Genomic DNA, 18,260 nt, shown 5'->3' with positions numbered 1-18,260 from the left:
TCGCTTATTTAAGCCACAATTCAAAGAATCACTGACTAATGAGTTTCTTGCCTTTTTGGTTTTTTAAGTGTAAATTTCTCAGGAACATACTGCAGAAGGTAAAAAGATAATTGGAGTAAATACCAGAAGAGTAAGGGGTGTTATTAATCTAGTGCATTCTCTATAATCAGGAGAGAATCGCTCTTTGCTGGCAGGTTTTGCAGCTGCCTGCTGACAGCAGGACAGGGGATCCGGGGACTCCCCTGCTCTTCTGTGGAAGTGTTTACCTCACATATAAACCCTGGCCGCGAATTAGCTTTCACTCTGTGCTCCCTCATCTGCCCTACACTCTGGCTTCTCTCTCAGTCTCTTCACATTACTGGAACTTCTGTGAATATAAAAAATGCCACTGGCTTCACTGTGACCCCACCCCGAGCTAGAGGCCTGTTTACAGCACCAGCCCATACACAGCAACATCAAAAAAAACCCCCAGTAACTGCTGGGCAGGATCAGGGGCAGGATTTGCATGTTACCTGCCCTGATCACCGTGTGCAGACCTCTGTAATGGATGCAGAGCTGCCTTTAGCCTCCACGGATAGATAGATAGGTCTGCACATGCATGTCAGGCAGGTCACTGCTAGCTCCTGTCACTTATGGGACATCCAGCCCAGGTAAAAGCTCTTGGCTCTGATTTAAAGCCCGAGTTTTACATTTGCAGTAGCAGACACTTAAACTTTCTTGAGCCATTAGTAAAGCACCATTTCATCCTCCACCTGATTAAAAGCACCCAAGGGATTTTTGGACGTCAGGACTCTCAAAAATTGAGTTAAAAAGACGTAGTTCAGTCACAAGCCCTTTCTCTGCAGTTTTTCTGTGTCTTTAGTGTACATCTGAATTCCATTTAGAGGCTCTTCTGTGGAAATCCGGGGAGTGGAAACGCATTCAAGGGCAGATCCCTGTGTAACGACCCAGCTCCAGGGGAGGGCCTTTACACACACTCATCTGGCTCCGCCGAGGCACATGTGCCCTCCTCGCCCCTCACCCCACAGCTCCCCGCGACGAGCGCCGCCCACCTCCCGCGCCCCCCCGCGCGCCTCACCGCACCCGCCCCCCCTCAGCCCCTTCCCGCCCCCTCGCGCGCCCTGCACGGGGGAGGGGCGGGGCCGGCCGGGCCTTCCTGCGCATGCGCCTTTCTCCGGGCGGCTGCAGCTGGCGCCTCCGCCGCCGGGGGCGCTGCCGCCCCCCCTTACCCCGCGCGCGCCTGGCGCCGCCGCCGGGAGGTGCGTCTCGCGCGGGTCCGCGCCCGGGATCGTGATGGCGGCGGCGGCGGCTGGGGGAGGTGGGGAGCGGAGCAGCACCCGGGACCGGCTCCTGGCGGCGCTGGAGGATCTCGAGCTCTTGGCCAGGTACCGCGCTCTGCGTCCGGTGACCGGATGGGAGGGCCCCAGGCGGCGGCGGGGCGCCGGGGGTGGGGTGAGGGTGCTCGGCGCTGTGCGGGCGAGGAGCCTCCGACGGAGGCGGCGGGAGGAGCGGGTGTCCCGGGGGTTGGGCTGGGAGGGGATCGGCCTCACCCGGCCCGACCCGGCCCCTCGCTGGGCTGCGGGGCGGCAGGAGGGCCCGGCCCGGGGACACGCGTTTGTCGGCTCTCCTGCCGTCCCCGGGCCGGCTCCTGCGGGAGAGGGGTTGGTGCTCCGCCGGGGGGCTTGGTCCGGTCCTGCGCTCAGCCCCACGGCTCTCACCGGCGTCGGAAAGCATCGGCGGCGCCTTATTTCCCATTTTCAGAGCAGAAGGCTTCCTTATTCCTCCAGTTGCCTGCCTTTCTTGGTTGACACCTTCATTTCCTGTGAAGTGCACGCACACCCCGGTTTTAGGCTCTTTATCATTCCCTAGAAATCATGTTCAAGTCACAAATTTGTAGATGGTATTGCATGACTTAAGTTGTTCTGGTCATTGCCTGTATTAGTGTTAAACTCACTCAAAGTAGGCTCCAGAGCTCCTCTTTGGGGTGATATAAACGCTCACAGCCCATGCTCTTGAGGCTGGACTGATAGCCCTCGTCCGAGTTGTCCACCATGTTGTGGAGGCACAGCTGGCAGCGCAGTTAAACTGTTTCCTAATTATTTTTCTCCTTTTGAGCAGAACAGAAGCTTAGGGAAACTTTTTCAGAGGGAATAACCCATGCTGTCTGTGTGGCTGGCTCACACTGTATGATTACCACTGATAGGACAAGGAAAATACATTGGTCAGTTACTCTTGTTTTTGGTTAGGTTTTATTTTCAGTTTTAGATTTTATTGTGACATACAGGTTGCTGGAGAACATGTGTTTTGGAAAAAAAGAAAAGATTTTAGATAAACTTTGTTTCTTTTTTTTTTTTTTTTTTAAATCTTGGAACTAATATTCTACCATAATGAATCCAGAGGAACCCTCAGCAGCATTTAGTGAATCTTCCTGTTGATCAGCAAAGTGTTGCAGCACCGTGGAGCTAGGCCTTTCACAGGCATGATACTGTTTGGTGGCAGGGACAAAATTAAGCAACACATCTAATCTGTAGCCTTTGTGTAGTTTTGAATCTGCCGTTTGTGCATTATCCCGCTAAGGCAGGACAGAATTACAACCTTCCATGACATCAGCCTTGATGGCGGTAGTTGACCTACTTACAACAGGTTTTGTTTGCTACTGCTCAGTGTTGGTCAGGTAGCATAAAGCTTTAGTGATAATGTCAAGTTTTTTTATTTTCTAATTGTTTTAAATTGTGTTCAGGAGTGACCAAGAGACATAGACCAAGATGCTATTTAGAGCTTTACTGGTGAGGGACTACTTCAGACATTTTTGAAAAGTACCTGTTTTCATTTTAAGGTTCTGGCCCCACTGCTCTATTAGTCATACACCCCACTGAGCTGCCTGCACTGGACCAAGCAATGAATCGGTACTGTTCCAAGGGCAGTGCCTTCAGATAGACAATTACTCATGCATAGTGTTGAACTGCCATCCATAGTCTTGGAAGCCAAACAAGTTTGCTGAATTGACAGAAAATGCTTTTCTGCATCATGGTCTTGTTGCTTAGCGAGTCCCCTCTGAGGTTCTTTTCAGAATGGTGGCAAAGTAAATGGGTACCTGGAAGCGTGATCAAGATGTTTGTTTGAGAAGCACTTCTAACACCAGAATATTATTAGTTTTTTGATATTTTTTGTGTTTGATATACAACTAATACACCATTGTGGAAGTACCTGTTGTAAAAGTAGTTTCACAACAAACTCTTCAGGTGTTTGAAAGCTTAGACTTAATTGCTCTAAACCCAAGTGTGAAACTTGCTCGATTGGGAAAAAATGGAGGAAAAGTAGAGAAGACAACTTTCATGCCCCCTTGCAGCAAACAAAGGCAGTAGAAGTAGGGTGTGAATGCCTTTCATTGTGCTGTTTTTTCTCTCAGCTTCTACTTCTGTCATGAGTAGTTTGACAGGAACTGAGCATGTTTCAGGAGTACAAATACACATGAGCACTTCATGAGCTCAAAGAACAAAGAAGAAAATGTGCTCCAATCATGAGACTAGTCACAGAATTACTCTTAGCTGAGAAATCCCTGCCAACACGGTACTATAAAACTAAAATACTCAAGTCCATGAATACTTTTGTAATGATATCGCTGACAGTTTTGGGATGACTTGATGTGATTTACAAATAATGCCCTAGAAAATCGTGCAAACACAGTTTTCCTTTCAGGGAACTGATTGAAATTTTGGCAATTTCGAGAAACCAGAAGCTCCCACAACCAGGAGAGGAGAGCCAGGTAAGCTGACCTTCTAAACTGTATTTCTTTGGGTAAGCACAATGCTTTACTTCTATTTTTTTTCTTATTTCCTTTCATTTTTCTCCCTTTGTCCTTGCCTATACTCAAGCTAATGGTGATGATGAGGTTTTGGCCCCACTACAAAGGCATTCTTCGTCCTCATGTTTGTTTGTTTGCTCGCTCATTTGTTGTATGCTTCATAGGCTATTTTTGCAAACAGGAAGGAATTTTGTTTCATTTTTCATGCAAACAGAAATACTGTTGTGGATGTCGGTTGCTCTTTGCAGCACGATTGAGGGTGTGTTGTTACTCTAGCTAAACTAAAAGTTCTACAAAACTCTTGTTCAATAGATCCTGGAACTGCTGATCCAGAGAGATGCAGAGTTTCAAGAGCTAATGAAGTTGGCAGTTGATCAGGGGAAAATCCATCATGAAATGCAGCTTTTAGAAAAGGTAGTAGAAAAGAGGGATAATGATATTCAGCAGCTGCAGAAACAACTAAAAGAAGCAGAGCACATACTGGTAAGTTCATAATGATGTGTTTGCTTTTGAGCATCTACTTGGGAAAAAGGTGGTTCTGGAGAAAGTTGTGTTAGTTTGAGAAGATTTAAATATTTAAAACTTTGTAAGAGCTTAGCAGTTAGGGTTCTTTTTTTTTTTTCAGTAGTCAAATACTATTTAGTTATCATGGTATTCAGTTTTGGCTTATAATGCTAATTTTCTTGCAGACCTACTTTATTTCTGTGTATTTTGAAAGTGTTCGCTGAATACTTTCTCTCTTTAAAATGCAATTAAATGCAAGGGTTTATTCACAGAGCAGACTTTATGTAGAAGCTTACAAATTAAAGATGCATTGAAGATTTGGTTTAGTCTGTTGTTTTTTTACAACTAGGCAACAGCTGTTTATCAAGCAAAGGAAAAGCTGAAGTCAATTGAAAAGGCAAGAAAAGGTGAGTATCCATGATTGTACACACTACGTACATGCAGTTGTAAAGGAAGTTGCTAGTGAGCTCAAGTTAAGGTGTTGTGTTTTTGTTTTTAATTCTACCATCACAGATTTTGGATGCTTTATGTGTAAACAAACTTCCATTTCATTATGAACCTACAGCCATTTCCTCAGAACGAAGGCAGGAATGAATTATTTTTTGTGGCAAACATCTTAATATTAAACTTAAATTCAAGTGTCTCAACACTCTTCTTGGACTGATAATAGTCTATCTCAGGCGTTGTCAACCTTTCCTTCACCATGGACCCCCTTTAAATACCTTTTGTGGCCGCAGACCACTAAGACTTAATTCAAGATTTAAAGCACTAGATGGCATCAAATATTTATTTCAGTGTTCTCATGAAGGGTCTTCAAATTTGGAGAGACGGGGAAATAAGTTAATCTGTTAATGCACACACTCCTATTATAATATCTTTATTGCAATGATTCCATATGAATTTAAAATAATAGCATCCACGCTCTTCTTGCTCAAATGGCCCATTTTATGGTATTTGAATGTACAAATTGCGAATTTGATGCCAATTTTTACATTAAAATTTGATGAAAAGTTTTTACAGTTCTTCTCACCCGTTCCTTGTTTGTCTGTGTTCAGTCACCATATATTTTTGTTTACGGGTGCAGGGCCACCACTTGGAGGAACAGCCTTCTAGCCCCGTTGTGGCCCTAAAGAGGTCCGTTGGGTTAAGAAAATGTCTTTAAGAGAAAAATTGCCTACTTAAAGTGGGTCTCACCAACCATACTAGCACCTAATATACTAGCGTGTCAGGGCTGGTGGGGGGCGGGGCTTGAGTGTGAGAGGAGTATTGAGGGGAGGGGCTGTGGGAAAAGGAGGTGCAGTCCTTGCTGTGGGCCAGACCAAATGTTTCTGGGCTGGACGTTCCTCACCCCTGCTTTAAGCCTTCACGGACCCCCTGTGATGACATCGTGGCCCCCCGGGGGTCTGTGGACCACAGGTTGAGAACCACTGGTCTATACAATTACCAAAGTGTCTCACCAAATTGCCTCAGTAGGTCTGCTGAGGAAAGAATGTTCCTGTACATGTGCGTTGTGTTGGAAAAACTGACTAGCTGGTGATACTGGTTTGTGTTTGTAGCAATTCCTGCCACTCTGTGGCACTTACCCATGCTAAACTGACTTTTTTGTGGGAGGCACTTTCTTGTTTGTTTTTTTTTTACAGTGTCTTTTATCATTTTGTTATACCTCTTTCATCTAAAAAATCAAGGATTTTCATAAATACATAAAATTAATAAATTCAGAAATACATAAAATATGTAAGAGGTACATATTTAGAAGGGCTTTTACATGTATGCAATTACTAAACAAACAAAAAAAATTCTTTACTGCTGAAAATTCCATAATAAAGCAAGTACTGAAATTTTCTTACAAATTGTGCTTGTCAAGTACACTGCTTAAGAGATTGGTTTGTGTTTTTCACAAGATTGAAGAACTGTTGACATTGAAGGTGTACTGAACTCATGGCTGTAAAATCAGTTCACTGTGAAGCTCATCCTTACATAATCTAAGAATCCTCTAAGTAGTCATTGCATTTGAAGCATGCTCTTAATGTTTGACAAAATTGCATTCCCAATCTTTTAGATATTAGTGTCTATTTTTCTGAAATAATTGAATGAATGATGCAATCTCTTGAGAAGATACTAGCTTCTCTTTCATTCTTCCAGGTGCCATTTCCTCTGAAGAAATAATTAAATATGCCCATAGGATCAGTGCTAGCAATGCTGTTTGTGCCCCTCTGACGTGGGTACCAGGTAACTATTATGTTTATGACAGTAGATTGTTTTTTAATAAAGCATGGTCAGTATCTGGTCTTATAATGCTTTTATACAGTGAAAACCACTGAGGTTTATTAGAATAACATGTTTTCCACTGTTATAGCTAATGTTTTCAACAAAAATGGGTATCCAAAGTCCTGTAGACTTTACGTATGTCTTCAAAAAGCTATGAAACTGCATGCTTCCATTAACTGACTGGCCTCCTCTGCTCTCCTTTGTTTGCTTCTTTTCCCTGAATGTTGGCCCCAATTATAAGTTAGAACTAAGTATGTTAAAGGCTTTTCAATGTGCTTGGTTGTGTTCTCTCTTGCCCCTTATAATATTCTTTTCAGAGCTTGTTAGTAAACAGTAGAGTCAGAAGCAGGGCTTTCGTTATGTCATGTCTCAATTCTGGGAACTATTTTCCTTGTCCAAAAGGAGAATGTGTTTTTTCCAATTCTGCTTTTGCTGCTTAGCTGTGAAGTAGCATGGAGAGCAAAGATACCTTCTAAACGTGTTTTTTTTTGTTTTGTTGGGTTTTTAAATGTGCTTTTCTGCCAGGTTTGAATGAACAAAGTCTTAAGTGAAAGACACAGGCTTAGATTTTAACCAAAGAGGTGTGATGTTCATTGCTGATCCAAGCAAACAGAGTATGGGTGTTTTTTCTCAGGAAAGGCGCACGCTTGCAGGGCTATGGTTTTACTGGCATCAGGACACATGATGAGATGACTCCTGTGATGGGAGTGCTGGAATGGAAGGATACAGGCTCTTTAGAAAGGACAGGCAGGGGAGATGAGGAGGGGGTGTCACCCTCTATGTCAGTGACCAGCTGGAGTGCATGGAGCTCTGCCTGGGGATGGATGAGGAGCCATCCGAAATCTTATGGGTCAGGATTAAAGGGAGAGCAGGGACTGGTGACGTTATAGTGGGGGTCTGTTACAGGCCACCCAACCAGGAAGACCAAGCAGATGAGTCCCCCTCTATACAGATAGGAGCAGCCTCAAGTTCACAAGCCCTGGTCCTCATGGGGGACTTCAACCCCCCCAATATCTGTTGGAGGGACAACACAGCAGGGCATAAGCAATCCAGGAGGTTCCTGGAATGCACTGATGATAACTGCTTCTCCAAGTGATAGAGGAGCCAACAAGGAGAGGTGCTGGGCTGGACCTTGTTCTCAACAACAAGGAGGGGCTGGTGGAGAGTGTGAAGCTCAAGGGCAGCCTTGGCTGCAGTGACCAGGAAATGGTGGAGTTCAATACCCTTAGGGCAGTGAGGAGGATGCACAGCAAGCTCACTACCCTGGACTTCAGGAGAGCAGGCTTCAGGGATCTGCTTGGCAGAGTAGCATGGGATAAAGTCCCAGAGGGAAGAGGTGTCCAAGAAAGCTGGTTAATATTCAAGGATCCATGGTAGGGGGTTGGAACTGGATGATCTTTAAGGTCCCTTCCAACCCAACCCATTCTATGAAACTAGGCACTGAAGAAAAAGTTAATGTCTGCAAGACAATTGTTAAATATTTAAAAACATTCCTTTGCTTTTTTTCTTAAAAGGGGACCCACGTAGGCCATATCCTACAGATCTGGAAATGAGGAGCGGTCTCTTGGGTCAGATGAACAACCCATCCACCAATGGAGTTAATGGACACTTACCAGGGGATGCACTTGCAGCAGGCAGACTGCCAGGTAAGAGAAACTCATTTTTGATTTGCTTTTCTTTATTCCTTGTACAGTCATAGGAATTACACATTTCCCTTCGCAAAGGCAAGTCAGAGTTAAAATATTGAAAGTTATGGCTAATGTTGTTCCCTAACAGTGAAGATCTAGTAAATAGAGTTAACAATTAGAAATTGCATAATTTTATTTCATGCTAAATCATACTGCAGACACTACAACTAAGTCAATATAAACAAAACTCCTAGTTATCAGTAACTTCAATTCACTTACTTTAAATTGCTGTAAATTAAGTGATACCAAATCATATTAGAGGCATTTTCAGAGCAACCTTCTCTTAGCTGTGATGGCAAAGTATGGAATTATGAAAGCTGTACTTGGAAGAAAAGAGGTTTATTGTCATCCCCTACTTTAAGTCTACACTCTATATGGCAAGACTGTTTGCTTAGACATTCTGGATTGAAAAGGCATTGCGAAGGACAACTGATGAGGTCGTACCTTGAGTGTAGGAATTGAGCTTAATGGCTTAGTGAAATGGCCACTTCCATGCTAAAATAGAATTTAGCACTGAATCAAGAATTTAGTGGTTCTGTACCTGTGCAGCATTAATCTACTACGGTTAGACTAAAATGGAAAAAATTCTTAGTTTGGATTCATAGATCTGTAACAGTTCTTACCTGTTAAGCCACTTGCAGGTGTTATGGAAAGCTTGTTTTCAAAAATTATACTGAATATATTAAAAAGCCCTGTATCACGACTCCATAGGAGAAATGGTAAGCTTGGATTTTGTGTCATCTGTCTAATCCTATTGTCACCTCTTAGGAAGTGACTTGAAGTTCTGCATCATCTTGCTTTCTAAACCTCTGGCCTTGGATAAAACGTGTCAGTGAGCTGAATAGGAGTGGGACCCTGACGTCTGCCCACAGCAACCCACCAGGGAAATGCTGAGGATGGGCCCATGTATCTTTTCTGTTTTTGAAATACGGTCAGGGGAGATACTAAGGTTGGGTCTTCCTCATGGAGTCTGAGCATTTATTTGCGTAAGTTTTGGTGGAGCCTGTTCTGGCTGGCTCCTCTGCCTTAGGGATGCAGACTTGCTGCTTTTACTTTTGAGTGCTGTCTCTGCAAGAAGTGAAAGCCCACTCTTCAGGACTTTTCCTTGAGAAGCTGGAAAATTTGGGATTTAAACTCCTTAAGTAAAGTTGTTAATTGAATCTGGGTCTCCTATGTCAGGGGAAATCCTCTAATTACTAGACTGTCAAGTAAGAGGGAAACATGAAAACTTCATTTAAAAGGAAGTAGAGGCTGCCCTGGCATTTTGTGTAGGGATCCCGAATCTTAGGTGTTTGGAGGCATGTCCTGAGAATGCTAATTATGGGATGTAGTCCTTTTAGAGACTTGTGCAGAGAATGGTCCAGTTGCTGAGCCCTTACGGAGTCTGCAGGCCCAGCCACTGGGCTGCTTCATAGCCTTAAAACTTTGGGGCTGCTTAGCACACACATTCCACCTGGTTTGATGGTGGACTGGTTCCACCAATGAATCATGGCCACAGGATGTAAAACACTGGCTTACATTCTCAGCTGGTTCAAATAAAGTTGGTTAACTTCACCACAGATGGGATGAGACCACCTGGTACTGTTGTTGGTCTTCCTAAAGCGAGCATAGAACTGACTGCATCTGCTGGTGGGTTGGATTTGTGCAGCTAGGTAATGCATCTGGTGTTAGGGGACTCTTGCAGTAGTTCCTAAGTGTCATCTCAGGTGTTTGCAGACTTAAAGATCAGAAGCTACTATGCGTGTGGAGTCTGCGTGCTTCTGAGGCAGTGCCTGAGTGAGAGTAAGTCTACCATATATGACTCCCTGCTTAGACAGTGCCCTCTCTTTCTGCACTCAGAGTCCCACATGGGTGGACTTTTGTTCACTCCTGACTCTGCCTAATTATTTTTAATTCTTGCTTTAAGTGAGAGATAGCTGGTTTCTTCTATAGGATCGACTTAGCTACAGCACCTGGTAATAAGTGGAGAACTGAAGCACAGCAGTAGGGGTGTAAATTAAAAGGAAGGGAGCAGAAATGGCATATAGATGTGTAGTGCAGCTTTGAAATGGGAGCCATTTTGGGGACAAGGAAGGGAGAGGCTAGGAAATATTGTGAGGGGAGGGGAGGTTGGTAGGGAGTACAGTATGGGATGCTTTGGAAGTAGCAGGAGAAGAAACTGAGAGCTGGGAGAAGTCAGAGGCAACTGAAGCTGGCCTGGCTGGGGCACAGTGGGGCGTTCTCACCTCTCGAGTATCTCTGTCTGTGGCCCTGGTTTTGTAGTAGGATGCTCTTCTCCTTTGCACTTGATGCACTGTATTTGCTGTTGGAAATATGATAACCAAGGTGTTTCAGCCAAATTTGGGTAAAACCATTTACTCTGAATTTCTATGGTCTACCTTAAATACTTTTTTTGATCTAATTTTTTCATCTATTTTTGCGTACTGACAGAGGGTGACCATTTTCATTATTGCCAGTAGTTGTGAATGTTAAATCAGTTCAAACTGTTTTAAAGGTGAAAAGCTCTGAATTAATATATACTGGTTTAAAGTGGACTGATGAGAGATCAAGAGCCACCTACATAAATGGGTCTCTTTGGTAGAGTAGGCTTTTACAGTGATAGAATGGCTCCATCATGAAATGTTTCCCAGCTGTTACTAAAGGGTTTCATCTGTCCAAAATTCAGGAAGATTTAAGATATGTTTTAATTTTAAATTGGAGTTCCAGTTGAGCTGTCTTGTTGAATTTCTCGATATACAAAGCTGATAGTTTGATTATGCCCCTTTTTTCCAGATGTGCTTGCTCCTCAGTATCCTTGGCAGTCAAGTGATATGTCAATGAACATGCTACCTCCTAATCATAGTAATGACTTCATGTTGGAGCCTCCAGGACACAATAAAGAGAATGAAGATGATGTAGAAGTTATGTCAACAGACTCCTCAAGCAGCAGCAGCGACTCAGACTAGGTACAGGAGGGACAGTATCCCTAGTAGACCTTTCCTGTGGTGAAGGTAGGTTGGATGCTGTTCATCACAAAATGCAATACCCTCTTGTTATGCTGGCAGCCCTGTGTAGGGAGAAGATAATAGCTGGCTCAGAAATAGGGTGACATTTAAAACCATGGACTTCAGAATTCTTTTTTTCATTAGATGTTCAAGTAAAATGACTGGGAGCTTGTTGCTGGAGGTGTCAGATTTCCAGTGATTATGTAAATGTGTGAATGTGTATGTTTGCAAGACATGCGCTCCTGTATATCTATATTTACTATACATTAGATGACAGAAGTTCCTGGGAAAAAAGGTGTAAGGGGAATCCCCTTGTATTGTTAGTAACTTTACTCTTTTGATGATAGCCTTTTCTATGGCACAGAAATGAGACATGAAATTTGTAATTTTAATATTTTTTTTGTTACTGCCTAAATCCATGTTCTTGATCATCTTTATGTGTGCAGAGAACAAAAATATGGCAATAAGGTGTAAAAAGGTTGTAATTATTGTAATATATAATGAATGATTTGTCATAAATAAACTCAGCTTTGATGTAACTTTGTTTCATTTTGCAAACTGAAATCCTAGGTGAGTTGTTCTGTATCTTCAATACTCAGCATGTTTTATCTCAGTATGTGGTAGAATTCTGATTGAGTTTCAGAAGTTTGTACTCCTTTTTCCCCTTTGCAAAATGCCAAGACAGTATTAGAAGCAGCTGAGGAGTCAGGAACTGAAAGTCTGTCCTTTTCAGCTGAGCTTTATCAGGTACACACATAACTGGGCAGACCCTGAGGCAGTGATGTAGAGTGCCCATTCACAAGATTTCACCAGTACTTTGGTTAAGCATGCTGGGACGCTGGAGACAACACGCTTTGGGGCACGCTGCAGGTTCAGCTCCTTTCAGTTCAAAGTGCTCACAGATTCTTTATTCTTGTCACCTATAATTTTTTCATTTCTTCGAACCTGCTAATTTGCTTACTTCAGCACTTGCATTTCCTGTCTCAGCTACCATGTTCTTTCATCTTCCCAAGGCACTTCCCTTGGCTTTCCTTTCCTTGTTCTGTTTTGCTTAAGGAGTCATTTTATGACAGTTACTTTTCTCTTTAGTTTTCTGATTTGATCAGAGGGTTACTTATGTGAACTGTTGCTCATGGCAGTTACAGGTTTCTGCACTGCAACAAGGCTTCCTGAGCACAGATCACAATTCTCTCCAGTTTTCCATTTTGTAGATTCCTCGCGAGAAGTTTCTGATAAATCAGGTCCTTCCTCATTTGGTCAGATAATCTTTCAAATATTGCTGTCAGTAACACTGCCACATATGACCAACATAAGTCCCATAAGGATGTAGAAATGAAAAGGACACATAATACAGGGCAGTGGTTTTTGTTGTAAAAGAGAAATGAGGAATTTGGTTTTGTCTCAGCTGTTCCTTTTGGAAGTATTTTCAGTTATTAAAATTTCACTTCTGTTTGGCAGTCTAAAGTTAACTCATATACATATATATTTTAACCTTTTACTCAGTATCAGTTTTTCCTCTTTGGTGTTTACCCCTCATGTCTTTACAAAGAACTGTATTTCCTCTTTAATTCATGGTAATCCCAATACACCTGGCCTCTCTCAGTTATCCTAGTTAACCTTGCCTATGCCTCTTCTAGTTCACACTTTTTTTTCTTAAACATGTCTGATTAGAATCATACACAGTATTGCAAAGTGCAGTTTCTTAATACTTTGTACCACGGAATTAGTATTTTCTTCCCTAAATGCCCCTCCCTTAATGCATTTTATGATATAGCCACAGGTCACTAGTCTCTTTTGTTTTCTCATTTATAAGGACATCGCTTTCTTGGAATGAAATACAGAGGTAATTTATAGTCATGGGAAGTGTAATGTACAGTCTACCCAAAACAGTCTACATGGCTATATCATGTGATTAACAAATATTGTGGAGGTAGGTGATTGTTTCCAGACATAAATAAGAGTGAACAGAGGCAATGACCACTTCTTTTTCTGGGTTGTGTGCTAGTGTTTTAAAGGATTAAATGCGACCAACGTGTACATGTAAAAGGTAAGAAGACAGCTCTGCCCACTGTTCACTTATGTAATAGATTTTCCTAATTAGCAAAAGTACCAAAAATCAAAGTATATATAACATTTAGTTGAAAGGACTGAGTCTTAGCAGCTTAAAAACTACTGAGAATCAAATGGGGGGGGGGGGGGGGGAAGGTATGAATGCATGATACACACAAAACAAGTTATTTAAATTAGGGATTGCTGATAGCAGCAATGCACTGCAATCATCTAATCAGTGCACTTAGAAGGGATACAGAAACCCTGACATACGGAGGTACTGTTTGTCTCCTCATTTCAGTAACTACTTGTATATTTACAACAGATAGAATGAATATAACCATTAATGGTAACAAAATATTTATTGCATGACAAACCATTTTACAGTGACCTTGTTTTTCCTATCAGGAGCTAGATGCCTTTTAAAATTTAAAATTGAGCTAAATAATTTTTTTTTCTTTCTTCATTATTCTTTGGGACAGATGGGCAGGACATCTGTCAAATCTTCCTACAGCCTCTTTGTTGACAGCTGAATGGAATAATATTCAGTGTACATAAAGTTGCTTTCAGGAAGAAAATCTCCGCTTTTGAATAGAAAAAATACGCTTTCTACAAAGATACAGTAGTAAAGGCATTTTCAGCGATATTTTTCATTTCAAAACTGCTTTATAACATTACCTTCTTTCTTCACTTCAGAGAAGAATATTTGTCCTAAGGGAAGTTGCACATAGTTAATACTTCCAATTCTCTAAGCAGGAGGCTTGCAGTCATCAGTAGCATCCTTACAGCTCGTATCACTCCGATTCTCTAGCAATAAGAGCCATCTCCATTTAAGAAAACATATATGCAAAGGAAGAGCTTTAAACCCTTCAAGCTTGTTTCTTTTAAGAACTGATAAGTCAATTCATAATTTCAGACAATTTTAATCTTTCAGTATTGTGCTTCTGTTTTATTTAAAAGAAATCAAAGGTATCTCAGAACATTTTGTACAAGGGGTATATCTAAACGAAACAGACAAAAACTGTGTTTTTAAAGAACCCTGAAGTGGAAAAAACAAAAGAGCGAGTTATTTTTTAAGTCATGTCCTAAAATTAATTGCTGATGTCCTAATGACTACAGCTGGAAAAGATTCAGGTCTGGTTACAGATTCTAGAAAAACGAAAAATATAAACTGACAGTTTTTGTGTATGTCTTTGTGTATTGTGATTTCATTCAGTCACATCAAACTGAAAACTAACAATTCTATCAAATCCCAGTAGCCATACAGAATGACACCCATCTGTGCTGTTTAATACTGACAACCAAAATTAATACTGACTAGCCAAAATGTATGACTGTCTGCTGTGAACTACACCTATGAGATTAGTTTGTACAATGTTATTTGTGTCAGCCTAGTAGAAGACCTCTCCATCAAACTATTAAGAATTTAGTAACATGATCAGGAATTAAGATCAACTGCAGATAAACACTTCTGCAGATAAATTCTAATGTAACTGAGGCTACAAACAGAACTCTAATGAAAGGGGGTGGCAAGAAGGGTCAGGGAATATTCATTCCCTACAACAAGCCACTGCAACCCTTTCATGTTTATAATACCCGGATTTTCAAGTATATACTACCGTCTGCAGGGGAACAAGGCACTGTCTGTAAAATGTCTTTTTTTTCATGACAGTGTCTTAACTGAAGGTATAAGACAAAGCTAAGTTTAAAAATTGGTCCAACATTTATAATTACAGGAAAGCAGCATAATATATGAAGTAGTTTTACATAGAAACTAGGACAGTGGTTTAAACAAAACAGTTTCTCTTGGGCCTGATGCTGCAACTGTTCCCAAGTGAGTAAGCTTATCTGACTAGTTGTGACCTCCAAAGGGCTATTCATCCATATAAAGACTAACCAGATCAAACACTGTGAGTCTTCTAGAAAATAAAACATTGTTAACCTCTAGAGCTAGAAATAGCTCTGGAATGAGAGACAACTGTTGTGTGAAATATGGTAAAAGCACTGAGACATTTAGCATCTTTTTGGGTTTGGGAAGGGTAATATTTTCACGTGAGCATGATAAATCCTTTTCTCTTTTACACCAAAAAAGCAGGTCTGTCCTTTAGTTTGTTATCTAATGTACAACTGGTTTTTACACTAGTTGGTGGCTTCCCGTGTACCCCTTTAGATGATCGAGCTCTTCCGTAAAGGGATTGTAACCTTGCTCTCTTAAACAGCGTAAGGCCCAGAACAGTTGATCTGCTGGAGGAAATTCATCCCATTTAACCCATTCCCAACCTGTAGGAAAAAGAAAAAAATAAAGTCAGAGTGTAAAATGAATCGTGTAGCAATTCTGCCTCTTCAAGTCCGGATGGACTACGCAGAAATTACCCCCACAAATTCAAGTTCTCTGCTGCATGCAGTTAAAGTTACTCCTTTCCTCTCGTGAAGTTCTGCCCCTCCCGGGAACGCGTGTTCTCTCACAGCTGCAGAACTCGCGGGCCTGCAGCCGCGCCCCGACCTCATTATGTCAGAGCGTGTGGCGATAAAGGGAAGTACAAAACGCATTAAGCCCAGACGTGCTCAAACGCGTATTTTGACACCAGGAGTAAGAGAACGGCCCGACCCGGGGCCTGCGGCTCCCGCCCGCCCCTGGCGCGCCCCCGCGGCGCGCGCCCCTCTCTCACCCTCGTTCTTGTCGGGCTCGCGGTTGCGCGGCTCCGCGCCCGGCTCCGCCTCGCCCTTCATGAGCACGGTGACGTAGTGGTAGCGCGCGGCGGCGCACACCGAGTTGACGGCGGAGGCGAAGCGCACGTTGCGCAGCCGCAGCGCCGCCTCCTCCAGCGTCTCCCGCGCGGCGCACTCCGCCAGGCTCTCCCTGCGGCGGGGGAAGGCACGGCCGCCTCAGGAGAGGGCAGGCCCGGCCCGGGGTGGGCAGGCGGCGTGAGCGGCCCCGGGGCGGGTCGTGTTGGGGGGGGGGCGGGTTCGGGCGTCCTACCCGAACTCCAGGTGGCCTCCGGGGAGCTGGTAGGTGCCGGCCCCCAGCGGGCCTTTCCTCTTGCCCAGGAGGACGCAGCTGGGGTGCGCGGGGCTGGTGACCACCACCCCCACGCCGATGCCGGGCCGCGGCGGCCGCGCCGTCTCGCCCATGACAGCCGTGGGCGCTCGGGGAGGCTGCGCTCCGCCTCCGGTCCGGGGCGCTGCAGCGGGCGGGGGCGGCTCCTCCTGTCGGGCGGAGGCCGAATCCTGGGAGGCCGTTGCCCGGGGCAGGGAGGGTGTTGGGGTGCCCAAGATGCGCATGCGCGCCGCGGATGGTGGTGACGTCGCTTCGGGGCGGGGCCTGTGGCTTAGGGCCGAGGGCGGCTGGGCCGGGATGCAGCGGCGTGTTCTTTTGCCCGCCTCTCCCTCCGCGAGCGGAACCACCGGGTAGACAACCACCGGCGGAGCGTTGAGCGCCGGATCCGGTGTTTGGCGAGTGCTCGGCGTGGCTGTCGGCGGTACGAGTGCAGCAGCTGCCCCTTGTGAGGGAACAGAGAGCTTCCCGGGCAGGCTCGGCACGGGGAGAGACCGCCTGCGTGGCAAAATGACCTTCTGTTCTGTACTGCTGTTTGAGGGGCTCTTGGCTGCTGAATACGAAGGGACTTGTGAGGTCACTGGGAATTGAAAAACCATTTCACAGAATCACAGAATCATCTAGGTTGGAAAGGACCTTGAAGATCATCTAGTCCAACCATTAACCTAACACTGACAGTTCCCAACTACACCATATCCCTCAGCACTATGTCAACCCGACTCTTGAACACCTCCAGGGATGGGGACTCCACCAACTCCCTGGGCAGCCCATTCCAACACCTAACAACCCCTTTTGTAAAGAAATACTTCCTAATATCCAGTCTAAACACTCCCTGGCACTATGTGAGGCCATTCCCTCTTGTCCTATCACTTATTACTTGGTTAAAGAGACTCATCCCCAGCTCTCTGCAACCTCCTTTCAGGTAGTTGTAGAGGGCGATGAGGTCTCCCCTCAGCCTCCTCTTCTCCAGACTAAACAACCCCAGTTCCCTCAGCCGCTCCTCATCCGACATGTGCTCCAGACCCTTCACCAGCTTCGTTGCCCTTCTCTGGACACGCTCGAGTAATTCAATGTCCTTGTTGTAGTGAGGGGCCCAAAACTGAACACAGTAATCGAGGTGCGGCCTCACCAGTGCTGAGTACAGGGGTAAGATCACTTCCCTGTCCCTGCTGGCCACGCTATTTCTGATACAAGCCAGGATGCCATTGGCCGCCTTGGTCACCTGGGCACACTGCTGGCTCATGTTCAGCCGGCTGTCAATCAACACCCCCAGGTCCCTCTCTGACTGGCAGCTCTCCAGCCACTCCTCCCCAAGCCTGTAGCGCTGCTGGGGGTTGTTGTGGCCCAAGTGCAGCACCCGGCATTTGGCCTTATTGAAACTCCTACAGTTGGCCTTAGCCCATCGCTCCAGCCTGTCCAGGTCTCTCTGCAGAGCCTCCCTACCCTCGAGCAGATCAACACTCCCACCCAACTTGGTGTCATCTGCAAACTTACTGAGGGTGCACTCGATCCCCTCGTCTAGATCATCAATAAAGATGTTAAACAGGAGAGGCCCCAAAACCAAGCCCTGGGGGACACCACTCGTGACTGGCCGCCAACCGGATTTAACTCTGTTCACCACAACTCTTTGGGCCCGGCCATCCAGCCAGTTTTTTACCCAGCAAAGCGTGTGCCCATCCAAGCCTCGAGGAGCCAGTTTTGCCAGGAGAATGCTGTGGGAAACGGTGTCAAAGGCCTTACTGAAGTCAAGGTAAACAACACCCACAGCCTTTCCCTCATCCAATAAGCAGGTTGCCCTGTTGTAGAAGGAGATCAGGTTTGTCAAGCAGGACCTGCCTTTCATAAACCCATGCTGACTGGGCCTGATCATGTGGTTGTCCCTCACGTGTTGTATGATGGTACTCAGG

General features: G+C 44.6%; 2 protein-coding genes across 2 annotated transcripts; one reads left to right on the top strand and one right to left on the bottom strand.

Annotated features, from left to right (window-relative positions):
* Positions 1 to 1,218: 1,218 nt before the first annotated feature.
* MED4 (mediator complex subunit 4) lies at positions 1,219 to 11,788 on the top strand. The gene is made up of 7 exons (XM_074815681.1): positions 1,219 to 1,385; positions 3,700 to 3,766; positions 4,118 to 4,288; positions 4,659 to 4,716; positions 6,452 to 6,538; positions 8,092 to 8,223; positions 11,038 to 11,788. Exons 1-7 carry the CDS (start codon positions 1,294 to 1,296, stop codon positions 11,208 to 11,210), a joined length of 780 nt encoding a protein of 259 aa, XP_074671782.1. The 5' UTR covers positions 1,219 to 1,293; the 3' UTR covers positions 11,211 to 11,788.
* A 1,853-nt stretch (positions 11,789 to 13,641) lies between these two features.
* Positions 13,642 to 16,570, bottom strand: NUDT15 (nudix hydrolase 15). Its single transcript, XM_074815680.1, has 3 exons — positions 16,279 to 16,570; positions 15,968 to 16,158; positions 13,642 to 15,578 (listed from the first exon to the last, which is right to left on the bottom strand). The coding sequence occupies exons 1-3, from the start codon at positions 16,428 to 16,430 to the stop codon at positions 15,433 to 15,435; spliced, it is 489 nt and encodes a 162-aa protein (XP_074671781.1). The 5' UTR covers positions 16,431 to 16,570; the 3' UTR covers positions 13,642 to 15,432.
* Positions 16,571 to 18,260: the final 1,690 nt, after the last annotated feature.

The sequence above is a fragment of the Strix aluco genome, chromosome 2 (assembly GCF_031877795.1).
Source record: "Strix aluco isolate bStrAlu1 chromosome 2, bStrAlu1.hap1, whole genome shotgun sequence".
NCBI classification, from domain to species: domain Eukaryota; kingdom Metazoa; phylum Chordata; class Aves; order Strigiformes; family Strigidae; genus Strix; species Strix aluco.
The sequence above is the reverse complement of the archived record's forward strand: the minus strand, read 5'-3'. Positions and strand labels throughout refer to the sequence as shown.